The sequence below is a fragment of the Chiloscyllium plagiosum genome, chromosome 5 (genome assembly GCF_004010195.1).
Source record: "Chiloscyllium plagiosum isolate BGI_BamShark_2017 chromosome 5, ASM401019v2, whole genome shotgun sequence".
Classification (NCBI taxonomy): Eukaryota; Metazoa; Chordata; class Chondrichthyes; order Orectolobiformes; family Hemiscylliidae; genus Chiloscyllium; species Chiloscyllium plagiosum.
In genome coordinates this window covers 12,646,478-12,659,908 of record NC_057714.1, presented here as the reverse complement: position 1 = coordinate 12,659,908, position 13,431 = coordinate 12,646,478, and the positions used below count along the sequence as shown (strand labels likewise).

At 39.0% G+C, this 13,431-nt stretch overlaps 1 protein-coding gene across 2 annotated transcripts in view; it reads right to left on the bottom strand.

Moving 5' to 3' along the window:
- nsun2 (NOP2/Sun RNA methyltransferase 2) overlaps positions 1-13,431 on the bottom strand; it is a 50,515-nt gene that overhangs the window by 8,333 nt on the left and 28,751 nt on the right. For both annotated transcript variants that reach the window (XM_043689630.1, XM_043689631.1), the window contains 6 exons: positions 12,347-12,477; positions 10,429-10,525; positions 9,717-9,841; positions 8,484-8,576; positions 4,503-4,638; positions 4,050-4,130 (listed from right to left, as the gene is read on the bottom strand). In XM_043689630.1, the coding sequence (XP_043545565.1) occupies positions 4,050-4,130; positions 4,503-4,638; positions 8,484-8,576; positions 9,717-9,841; positions 10,429-10,525; positions 12,347-12,477 (663 nt within the window). The remainder of the gene's footprint in view (positions 1-4,049; positions 4,131-4,502; positions 4,639-8,483; positions 8,577-9,716; positions 9,842-10,428; positions 10,526-12,346; positions 12,478-13,431) is intronic.

Here is a 13,431-nt window from a genome sequence, read left to right as displayed (position 1 = left end):
AGGTGTGGGCGCCAGTCTTGCACCTCCTGCGGTTGCAGGGGAAGGTGCCGCGGGTGGAGGTTGGGTTGGTGGGGGGTGTGGATCTGACGAGGGAGTCACGGAGGGAGTGGTCTTTACGGAATGCTGATAGGGGAGGGGAGGGAAATAAAACATAAAACAACCAAAGGACAACTAAAAAAGCAGTAAGAAGTAAGATGATGAAACATGAGGGTAAACTAAGTGGTAATACAAAAGAAGATTTAAGAATTTCTTTGGATGTATAAAAAAAGGTTAAAGAGAGGCAAGAGTGGACAATAATGGCTGGAATATGAGGTTAGAGAAGTAGCAATGAGGAATAAAGAAATGGCAGAGGAATTGAGTAAGTACTTTGCACCAGTATTTACAGTGGAAAACAACCGCAGCATACCAGAACTATAAGAGAGTAAGGAGGCAGAGGTGAGTGTAATGGCCATCATGAAGGAGAAGGCACTGGGGAAGCTGAAAAGTCTGAATGGGGGTAAATCAGCCGGATGGGTGAGTAAAATCCCAGAGTTCTGAAGGAGTTCAGCCAGAGAGTGGTGAATACAAGGCATTCAGTGCCATGAAGGCTATGGAGGCCAGGTCATTGCGTATATTTAAGACAGAGATAGTTAGGTTCTTGAGTATCAAGGGGATCAAGGGTTGCGGGAAGAAAGCAGGAGAATGTGGTTGAGAAACTTCAGCTATGATTGAATGATTGAGCAGACTCAATGGGCTGAATGACCTAATTTCTGCTCCTATGTCTAATGGTTTTACAGCTGAGGAGATTGTAGAGGCATTGCTGCTGATCTTTCAGGAGTTACTGAAGTCAGGGTGGATCCCAGAGGAATGGAAAACAGCTAATGTGACACTCCTAGGGAGACAGAAAGCAGGAAATTATAGACCAGTTTGCTTGACCTCAATCACTGGTAAGATGTTCAGAGTCCATTATTAAGTATTCCAAGTACTCAAAATTGCATGGTACAGCTGAACCAGCTTGGCTTCATCAAGGGGAGATCATGCCTGACAACGCAGTTAGAATTCTTTGAGATGGTAATAAGCAATTTAGACAAATCAGAGGCAGTGGACGTGATCTATTTGGATTATAAGATGGCTCTGACAAGGTGTCACACAGGAGGCCGCTAACTAAGAGCCCATGGCGTTAGGGTGGGATGCTCTTTGGAGGGTCAGTGCAGAATCAATGGGATGAAATACCTGGAGGGATTCGAGAGTTGCTACAAAACAAAAAAAGCAGTCCATCTAATCTTCCTTCAAGCATCCTGATACAAATGATCATGTGTTCCTGAACAACCATAGCAGATCAATTTTCATCAAATAGCCTGCAAGAGATCCAAAAAAATATACAAAGGGAAACCCAGTGCTGCAGTGTTTTGCAAACTATATATTCAAACCATTGTTCCCTCAAAAGTGTGTCCCTTCTACTGCATGTCATGTCTGAAATACTGCTTTTCAAAATTTTAACGCCTTAATTTACAAATCTTTCCAATTTGCATTAGGATGAAATGATTCCATTTCAGACAGAACCTGTCCAAGCTACCCACTCACTGGGGAGGAGAGAGGTTTTAAGAAAACAAAAATCCTGAAGTTTTTTTTTCCCCCAGAAAAATTATTAATTTTAATTCAGGATAATTCGCTGCAGTAGACAATTCCATCCCCTAGCTCAGAGGTGGAGTTCTAAATACAAATCAGATCAATTTTAACTAAATATTTTATTTTAACAAAAAAGAATCTTCTTAAAAAGCTTCAATGACCGAGTTTGCTTCTCAACAAAATTGGTTCATCCAAATAAGAACAAAATACTGCAGGTAATGTTGGAAACCTGAATGAAAACAGAAATTATTGGAGAAACTCAGCAGCTTGAGTCTGTGACTACTTTGTTTCTCACTCTACAGATAATACTGAATCTGCTAGAATGGTCAACTAACTCTTCCTCCCACAGCTATCATGGTTGTGGTCTTATTTGTTGTCCTACTTATCTACCACCGCAAATCAAATAATTTCCAGAAGGTGAATCTGCAATTTGGTACAACTATCGTTAGAGTGCAAGGTTTCATTCACTGCTAATTCCTCATTTGTTAGTAAAAGGGACAGCAAAGGTTTTGTAATAATTGGGTGCAGGACCCATGAATGGCAAAGATGATTTAGTGACTCATAAAGGGATTGTTGCAAAAAATTCAAGTTATGTTTAATGATGGATTCCACAACACCCATCGCTCTTTGTCTGTCTCATCTGCAAGAAAGACTAAACATTCTTTCCATCAGCAAAATCCCATCTAGAGTACTATGTTAAGTTATGGACACAACTCTCAAGAAAACTACACAGGGCAGAGAGTACAGCCCACATTTGCCAAAATCACGTCTGAACTTGAAGAGGTAAATTAAGATTGCTTGCATAAGCTTGACTTTGAGGGGTCTTGTGGTGCAGTGTCTCTGTATCTGGCCAAAAGACCAGGGTTCAAATCCCACCAGTCTCAAAGCTGTGCTGTAATATGCTGTAACTGGCTGATTAAGAAGTCATTTTTAAAGATTGATTTTACCTTATGGAGTTTAGCAAATTGAAGTGTGATGTGATCTAGGTTCTTGAAAATGACACATGATAAATGACAAATGATTAGCTTCAGTAATTATTGCCTCGGTATATAATCCCAGAAAAGGGAATTTAGATACAAATTTGTTGCAGAGATAAGAACACATCCTATCAAACAGCTGTTGATGATGCAGGTCAACTGAAAGTAACAGACTCAAGATTGAAGAAGTTCAATTAATTGAGAGCATCAAAGGAAATAGAAATAAAAGGGTAAAAAGAGTTGTGGTATCGATCAGTCATAATCCAATCAAATGATGCTACAGGCGAGAGGTACTGCTGAGGTGACTGTTGTTCCTCCAAGTCATTGCTGATAATTACAGCTATCAAAAAGCAACTAAATTTGTTGTTTGGTTCAAAGAATTTAAATTAAGATGAAGACAGACATTGCTGCACAGGTGTTAGAAAATTTTAAATGTTAGTTTATAATCACTGTGACAAGGGATCACCAGGAGCAAATTAAAGGCTGCTTTTTCTGACTCACTTTGTCTGGCAGCTGTCCTCGCAGCAACACTAACTGTCTCCAACTGCAAACACCATCATCAATCATTGTCATAAATACTTGGTTTCAAAGCCAACTAACTTATTGCTTGAAAAATGAACTCAGCTAAGGTTGAGAGAAGTTTTGAGTCTTTTAATTTAATGCGCTCCCTGACGCTTACATTACACAAAATGGTTTGAGGTGCATAATTGGAACTATCGTTTTCTCATGTACACATATAAAGCAAGTCAATTTTGCCTAAACGAAGCTTTTGAAATTTGCTCTTCAGATGTTTGAATAATTCAGAAGTAACCAAAGAGCATGGAAGAAGAATATTTCAACAACTCTGATGCATCTTGCAATAGGGTCAACTGCATACACAAACTGTCCAAAATAAATTTTCATTGCACCAACATGCTAAGTCGGGTTCTTAGAAGAGTGCTTGAAAAGCGAAAACTTCGAAGATAATTCAGTGAATAAAAAACATCTATTTCCACGAAATATTACATTTTACCCTTTTAATTAAGAAAGAAGCGTGACAATCTCCCTCCCCCCCCCCAAGAAAGCACACCAAATGGTTTTTCAGGAAATTGTCGGTGAGCATCAGACAAAAATCTCACAGAAATATTTGATGAGATTACAAGAATGATCACAGTGCCACTCTCAGACGTTATACGCAATTGCAAGGCCTTCAAGATTTTCCCCAAATGTTGCTAACATCCATAGATTTCAAGTTAACAGATCAAATATCTGAATATGACTGACTTGAATAAAGAACTTCACATTTTTTAAAATGAAATCAACAATCATTTAGTCTTTTGTTACTTGAAATCTTAATTTGTGTAATGAAAAATGCACTGCAAAGTTAGCCAACTGCTAAAAGAGGAGAAATAAAAAGTTATTTCTGAACAAAAAGCCAGTATCACATCACCACCGATAATCTGCAAATAACAAGAGCATTATTACCTCTTGTGCTAATCTGAAGGCACAGCCAAATTCTTCTCCATCGTTATTGCGACTCAAAACTTTAATACCTGTGTTAATCACCTAGGAGAATAAAACAGTTGTATCACTTTTCCCACGTACGAGCCATATAACCATGACGACATGAACAGCTCAGTTTTATGAGTCATATTTCCCCTTCCTTAGCATTCCTTTAATAATGTAAGACTAACTTATTAAGGCAGGGTTCACATCAGCTGAAAATAGGCTTGAAAAGCAAGTTTGTTTAAAAGCATACCTCAAACCTGAAGTCTGAACAAACAGAGTGCCTGTCGCAGACCAGGTCAATCTTTAACAAGTAAATGCATGATAAACTAGAAACAGACCTCCCCAAATGAAAATTCTTAATGACTCCAAAAGTCTACCATTAGAAGCTAGAATTTTTTTTAAAAAAAGCAAGAGGAAACTGTCAACAACCTTCATTCGTTCACTGTTATGGAGAAGCACATTTCTTAGCTCCTTTGAAACCATGTAGAGATGACGCTTCTTTCCCTCATGCGTCCGAGTAAGGACATTCGACTTTGGAAAAGATGGATCCAATTGATAAAATTTCCTATTAAAAATTGTTTTAGTATTTTGATAAGATGTCTCACATTTCTCTTATACATCAGACAATTTAACAGGACATCCGTACCAACAACACAGACAAATACACCCAGTAACGTTTGCAGTCATCAGTGTTTGAAACACTTCACTTTCATGGACATGCACTTAACAAAAATAGTGAAACTTAATGTTTCAATTATTCTTCAGCTTGGTTAGACTTGCATACGGTGTTGCATAAGTCTTGATAAGATCAATTAGCAGGTCGGACATTCCAATCCAGAAGGTGCTTCAAAGTTTAACACAAGATGTATCACTGAGATAACTGGCATTTATCTGCACAGAAGAGTTTGGACAACTGTACCACCTTGACTATTTTATGCAAACACAATACTCTAACACAGCAAAGAACAGGTTTGCTTCAACAATTAAAAGACTACAGGTGACTTACAGATGACAAAGCAATTCAAGAATGAGACTGAACCGCAAGGTGCTTCTGAACACAATCTCATGTTGAATCACAACATTTAAATTTAAGACAAACATGATACTCAGAAAAGTTCTTCCCAATGCCAGTACTTCCAGTTCATATATTCCCTTTTCATTTCCTAATTTTGAATTGTTTTGTGGTTATTCCATGATATTTAAATGGACAATATTTGTGTCATTTTATGAACAGCATAATTGTAATAGGTAGGACATTCAGAACCTCAACCTATTTTGACATTCAACTGGATTATAGGGGATCTTCATTTGAATTCCATTTACCTGCCTTTGATACTCGTTTGTTTTTCTGTTAAACATTGATTGTCTTTTGAAGGGAAGAAAGCAAGTTCTAGTTTCCCACTCATATGAGGGATTAAATGTCTCTCGATTTCAATCTTGAATAGCCAAACTAGAGTTTGAAGATTTTGCCCACATATTTACCACTCAGTTTCACTTCAAACTCCAAATCCCAACTATTCCACAATTAACTGTTTTGGTCGGAAATATACAAATGTACTTCTTTATTTTTTTACATGACCTGCTTTATACATAAATAAAAGTATTTCTGGGAACATTTCCAAATTAAAAAACTTGTATTGCCACTGAGTACTGGAATAGGAAGATGAGTCTGATGAACATGTGGCTAAAGGGATAGTGTAGGCGGGAGGGCTACGGATTTTTGGATCATTGCAACAGTTTCTAGAGTAGCTAGACAGACCACACACCAGAACTGGAATGGGTCCCATATTTTTGCTGGGAGGTTTAAACTGGTTTGGTAGTGGAATAGACACAGAATAGATGTAATGCGAGAGCAAGCCAAACATATAAAGAAGGAATGCGGTGGCACAGTGGTTAGCACTGCTGCTTCACAGCACCATAGACCCGGGTTCAATTCCCGACTCAGGCGACTGACTGTGTGGAGTTTGCATATTCTCCCAGTGTCTGCGTGGGTTTCCTCCGGGTGCTCCAGTTTCCTCCCACAGTCCAAAGATGTGCAGGTTAGGTGAATTGGCCATGCTAAATTGCCCATAGTGTTAGGTAAAGGGGTAAATTAGGGGAATGGGTGGGTTGCGCTTCGGCGGGTCGGTGTGGACTTGTTGGGCCGAAGGGCCTGTTTCCACACTGTAAGTAATCTAATCTAATCTAATCTAAAAACTTGGATGTGAATGTAGGAGGTTTAATAAGTAAATCTATAGGTCACATGAATATAATTGCAGTTGATGATAGTCAGGAAGATGATCTCAGGCTACAGTTTTGTACTGATCAGCCCACAAATTGGGCAATGCAATTGTAAATGGAATTTAATCCTGTTGAGCATGAGGTGACGTATTTTGGGAAGTCCAAAAAGGGAAAGTATAAACATCAAATGATAGATTCCTAACAGACTTGAAGGAGGAAGGGACTTTGGTGTACAAGTCCATCAATCCCTGAAGGCAGCACCACTGGTAGACAGATCAGTGAGGAAGGTATATGGGATGCTTGCATTCATTAGTTAGGACATAGAACAGAAGTCTTGTTACAACTTGATAAAACATTAGTTAGGCCACAGATGAAATACTGGGTGCAGTTCTACTCGCCACACATGTCAGATGGACGTGATTGCAGTGGAGAGGGTGCAGAGGAGATGGAAGAGGATGCTACCTGAAGTGAAAAGTCTCAGTTGTGGGGACAGACTGAATAGGTTGGGTTTATTTTCTGTAGAACAGAGGAAGCTGAGGGAGGACCTAATTATGGTGTACAAAATTATGAGAGATATAAACAGAGTCAATCATGAGACTCCTCTCCTCATGGCTAATGGCTGAATACCAGAGGGGTAAGCTTAAGGTGAGGAGTAAATGGTTCAGAAGAGATCTGAGAAAAAAATTATTTCACCTAGAGGATAGTAGAAACGTGGAACATGCTGTCTGAGGGAGTGGTGGAGACAGGTAATCTTGTAGCATTTAAGAAACATTTGGATGAGCATTTACAATGCCAGGGCATAGTAGGCTATGGACCAAAGGCAGGATTAGTGTAATTTGGTATTATGTCAGTCGGCATATATATATATGGTGGGCTGAAGGGCCTGTTTCTAAGCTTAATGACTCTATGTATTGTCTCAATAGATGCAACTGGGTGGTTCATGAAGCCAGGCAGCTGGAAATTAAAGCTTCTGATTTTCCCCATGAATTAAATAAGCAAATTGATACAGTCTCAGTCTTGGAATCAAAACGCTGAATCTGTAATATCATTCAAAATTTTTTTAACTCAAACTGTAGGGCATCCTCTAGCACCAAGGAGAAAGTGAGGACTGCAGATGCTGGAGATCAGAGCTGAAAATGTGTTGCTGGAAAAGCGCAGGTCAGGCAGCATCCAAGGAGCAGAAGCAGGACGTTTCGGGCATGAGCTCATTCCTCATTACTTATTTTCCTCATTCCTGAAGAAGGGCTCATGCCCGAAACATCGATTCTCCTGCTCCTTCGATGCCTGCCTGACCTGCTGCGCTTTTCCAGCAACACATTTTCAGCATCCTCTAGCACCAACCCTGCCTCCCCACTCCTTCCCCATCACAGTTTACAACAACCACTCTGTAAACTGACCATAACCCCTCTCCAAATACTGTGCACTTTCTTGTACCAACTGGTGTGAAAATATCCACTATATTCACCATCGAGCACCTTATTCCAGTTTTAGACTTCTATCCACCACATCCGCCAGCCCCTATCCTTCTCAATCATCTAACTATTCAGTATCCTCATACAAGTATGGAGTACAGTGAGACAGTTTTGATGGGCAAATAATCTAGAGACCCAGCCTAATGCTTGGGAGACAAGGGTTTGAACCACACCAGGACAAATGGTGAAACTTGAATTCAATGATAAAAATCATGAGTGAAAAGCTCGTCTAATGGTGACAATAATTGTCATACAAGAAACACCCGTTGTCCTTACATGATCTGGTCTACATACAACTCCAAACCCACCATAGGTGGTTGAACCTTAACTGCCTTATTGGAATGATGAACAAGCCATTCGGCTCAAGGGGCCATTAAGGATATGACCCATATCACATTAATGAAAAATAAAAATATTCAAAATAATATAAAAGGAATCAGACTCCAATGGACTGAATCTCTGAGCTATGCTGCTCATGGATTTGTTACCTAATAACATTCCACACTGGTAGAGATTTTAATTTTTGAATCTATTCCAAATTGAAATACCTATTAACTTAACTTACTATTAATTCTAAGCAGATGCTGTCATAACTCTTAGGAGAAGATATTCAAAAACACAGCATGATTCAAACCAATGGAATTTAATTGTTGGTCACTATTAAAGCTTTCACTTCCATTCAGACATGAAAATACAAAGAAGTCAAAACATTTCTTACTGAATTGGCAGAAATATTGGATCATCTTCATTCAAGAAGACAAAGGGGTCTTCTTTGAACCCAAACAGTTTCATTTTCTTTGATGGTGGTGGACTAAAGACAATTAAAAAGAAGAATTTTCACAAGAATTATTTTGATGCAAAATTTACAAGAAATTGCTGAAAAGAAACTTCCTGATTCAACTCAGTCTCAAAGTTTACCTTCACTTTTTACTCATGTCAGCAAATAAAATTGCTTTATGCTGACATATTGTCAACACTTAAAAATATCTGAAGAGTCAGAAATGTTTTTAATTTAGCAATTAAAACACTGATACAGGAAAAGTGAGAAATTATATGGGCGTTAACTTGACTTGATAAATGCATTAAACAAGATTAGACAATAAAGCAGAGTTTGAAAAAGCAGTCAGTTAATCTCCATGATGAAAGTTGAAAGCCAACAGATAAATGCATCAAAGTTTAACAAGGGCAAAGGAAAGCAAAACAATTCTCATCTTACAGTTTCCCTGGATCACAACTCAAACTTTAATCGAGGTAGCTAACTTGCACAATGCCTATACAATTAACATCTTGAAACCAATCACGAAGATTGAAGTTAAACTATCAAAAGCAACTGAAGGGGTTGAATGTGTGAAGAGTTAAATTTTCAATCATACTACAAAAATGTGAAATGCAAAGGCAGGTTAGGAGTACAGGAATTACATCATCAGGAAGAAAGAGTGAGCCTTGGGTGAAACATGGACAATGCTTGTGAAAACTGGAAGAAGTTGATAACATAAGACACACAGGTGAAGAAATATGGCTATTGCAACACATATGTTGGTATATTTTAATATAAAGCTTGGAGTTGTCTGTAACTCTCTACAATTAATTTTGCGCTTAGTGATAAGACTGCCTCTCCTTGTGTATGCATGAAAGTAAATGCACATAGACATGACACTGGGCTTTCATCAATTTATTAAGTTGTGTGATGACCTCAGATTTCCCTTCTCCAACATAAAAGCTTCGACCCTGTCTCCCTCAGCCACACGACAAGCTGTAAATCGCTCGTCAGACAGTTCACCAGCTCAAATCTACAGTATGCTACCCCACAACATGAACTGCTGCTGTGGTCCCTGAAAAACTGAGACACCATTCCACTTCTGCACCAAGCATTAATTTTAAAAAAAATATAGAAGGCAAATTACACTGGAATAAATTTTTCATGAGCTCGGCAAATTACGGTTCAACTTACCAACAAATACCCTCTTTGCTGGCTGATGATACTTCACCTTCTTCAGTTTTACTTTCTTCCATTTCTGCAGATTTTTCATTGGTGTCTTCAACTAGGGAATCAGCCACCATTCCTTTATGTCTCAGCTGCCAAAAGACATAGATTAAAATGATTAATAAATTACCTCAAGCAAGGTTGATCCTCAATCCCCACGCATTTTCAGTCTCCCCGACCAATCTTGTGCTTCAGATTGGGAAACCGAAGAACAGACTCCAGCCACCTTAAGGGCTTGGCATCTTCAAACTCGTATGCTATCCTTCCATTGTTTCCAAAACAAAAATCAGTGTCTGGGATAATTAGAAATATACACGTGAGGCAGAAGGGGGCTATGTGGCTGAAAGGCTGTCGGGCCCCATCAACCCAGACCTTGAAAGGGATTTTCTTGGGTCAGTGGTTTACAGTGACTGGAAGATATCAAAGTCGGGGTGGGGGAGAAGAGACAGAGGAGCAAGGGAGGTAATTAGTACAAAGCAGACTTGAAAGTCTGTTCAACAGACAATAACCTGGACACTTGCACACTTTATCAGCCAAATATGCAATACAGAGGTAGGAACACTGTCCCTATGAGTACCATTGTGGAACAGTAAAAGCCAGGAATTTAAAAAAAAACATGTACAATATTTCAAGTACAGAGATCATTATTCAAATATTTCAAACAGGCACACTACCATACTTTTGGTTCTCGCTTGTTCCAAGGCATTGGAGCCTTTTTCTCCAAAACAGCAACAAAGAATCCTCCAGTATTTTGATGGTGAGGAAGTATCCGAATGCTGTAAATAAATTCAGTAGTCGTATAAGGCAAGTGACACCTTAACTGTACTTTTCTTTCAGATGAGTCAATTATCATACAAGTTATATGTAGTATTGTCAAACATATATAATCTTCTCAAAAAAAAGCTTGCCATTTTATTCTTTTTACAATCAACATGCCAATAAGTAAGGAGAATAATCAGAAGTTTTGATACTTTCACATAGATAAAAGGGTGCTTAGTATCCCCTTCTTAATTACCAGTAACTTGCAATAAGGTTGACCTGACCGAAATTTGAAATCCAAGCAATTTGCTAAGAAACTGACACGAACTGCACCAGTTCAAGGTGGCAATTCAGCACCAGTGACATGCACATTCAGGAAAAAAAACTACCAGAGAACCATTTAACGGATTCAAGTTTGTGCAATTTGTACATAAGCTACTGTTACAAACTAAGCTGCATGGTTAAAAGTTGATCCAACAAATGTTTCATTACTCTGTTGTGGAAAGGTTATTAGAAAGAGGAACAGCAATATATCTGCACTTGGAGACACACAAATTAATTCGGAATAGTCAGCATGGATTTGTTAAGGTAAGGTAGTGTTTGAAAAATGTGATCAAATTTTGAGATGGTAACCAGAAGTATTGATCAAGTTAATGTACTTGATTTTGTCTACATGGACTTCAGGTAGATTTTTTGATAAGGTCACACACGGCAGTGTGTTCAAGAAAGAGCCCATGGGTTCCAAGGTAAAATGATACATTGGAACCAAAACTGACAGAGGGGTAGGAAGCAGAAGGCGATTGTAGGGGACGCTTCTGTGGCTGGAGGTCTGTTTCTGGTGGGGTTCCTCAGGGTTCATTGCTGGTACTTTGCTGTGCATGGTGTACATTCATGATGTGGACATAAACATAGAGATTATAATCCAAAAGTTCACAGAGGACAGAAAAATTTGTAATGTGATAAGTAGTGAGGGGGAATTGCCATAACTGCAGGAGGATATCAATGGACTGGTCAGGTAGACAGAGCACTGCAAATGGAATTCAGCTCTGAACAGTGCAAAAATGCAGTCAGGAGAGTTAACAAGGCATGAGATTACACTAATAATGTTAGGATACTGAAAGTAGAAGGGCAGTCAGATAAGGTGGCTAAGAAGGGTGCTTGATTTAATTAGATGAGGTATAGAATACAAAAGCAGTGAGATAATGCTGGAACTATATAAAACATTGGATGGGCAACAACTGAAATACTGGGTGGATTTCTGATCACCACACAATAGAAAGGATGTGGATTGCACGACAGAAAGTGCAGAGAAGGATGCGGGCCAGGCTGGAGTGTTAGAAACTCTTGGTAACATTTAGGGGCAGTGTCTAGATACATATTTGAGTTGATGGTCAAGTGCGAGAAAATGGGATTAATGCAGACATATTTTTGTTCATCAGTGCAAACAAATGGGCCAAAAGGCCTCATTCAGCACTGTAAACATCTACAAGTCTATAAATCACTTCAGTGAATGAAATAGATGTACTTAGGAAAGGCTAAGCCAATTTTATATTTCATGTAATATTTCCTTCATTATCAGTACCTGTTAACAATAGATTAAAATAACAGCACTGACAAAGTTAACATGCCATAATGGAAAAAGACTCATGGTATATTCTGTAATGATGGGTTGATTTTTTTATTAATCATGGACATCCGAGTTACTCTTCTGATCAATTAAATGAAATACTCAAAACAGGAGTTAATGTTCTTCGAGAGGAGTATCAACAATTTAAATTAGCTATTTAAACATTACATATATTACAGCAGTAACATTACAAGAACTAAATACCACTAACCATCTTTCCAGATTCATTGCTTTGAGCGTCTCAGGGTCTTTGAGTGGAAACATTGTAGGACGGATCTGAGTCTGTTTATTTTCTGGTACTTCTGACCACTCTGCATACCAATGCCCTTCCCTTGTCATTACCTGACATAACAAAGTTCACAACCAAAGATATAAGCAATGCTTAAGTGAATTTAAAATACTATCTTCATACCTTCACAGTTCTTTCCATTCCCACCCACCCTGCTGCGAACCAAGAACAGCGATGTTCATACTGCACTGGGAGAAAACAAAAGCAAGGTAAAACACAGCACATAGAAAAGTCAGGAGAAAGTGAGGACTGCAGGTGCTGGAGATCAGAGCTGAAAAATGTGTTGCTGGAAAAGCACAGCAAGTCAGGCAGCATCAGAGAAGCAGGAGAATCGACGTTTAGGGCATAAGCCCTTCTTCAGGAATGACATAAGCCATTCCTGAAGAAGGGCTTATGCCCGAAACATAGAAAACTCAGTCAAGTCAGTCAAAATGGGGACATGAGGTACCTTTGGTGTTGCTGGAAAAGCACAGCAAGTCAGGCAGCATCAGAGAAGCAGGAGAATCGACGTTTAGGGCATAAGCCCTTCTTCAGGAATGACATAAGCCATTCCTGAACAAGGGCTTATGCCCGAAACATAGAAAACTCAGTCAAGTCAGTCAAAACGGGGACATGAGGTACCTTTGGCAAATAGAATTAAGGAGAATCCAAAGGGGTTTTACAAATATATTAAGGACAAAAGGGTAACTAGGGAGAGAATAGGGCTCTCAAAGATCAAAGATCAGCAAGGCAGCCTTTGGGTGGAGCCACAGAAAATGGGGAGATACTAAATGAATATTTTGCATCAGTATTTACTGTGGAAAAGGATATGGAAAATATAGACTCTAGAGAAATAGATGGTGACATCTTGCAAAATGTCCAGATTACAGAGGAGGAAGTGCTGGATGTCTTAACGGTTAAAGGTGGATAAATCCCCAGGACCTGATAGGTGTACCTGAGAATCCTGTGGGAAGCTAGAGAAGTGATTGCTGGGCCTCTTGCTGAGATATTTGTATCATCAATAGTCA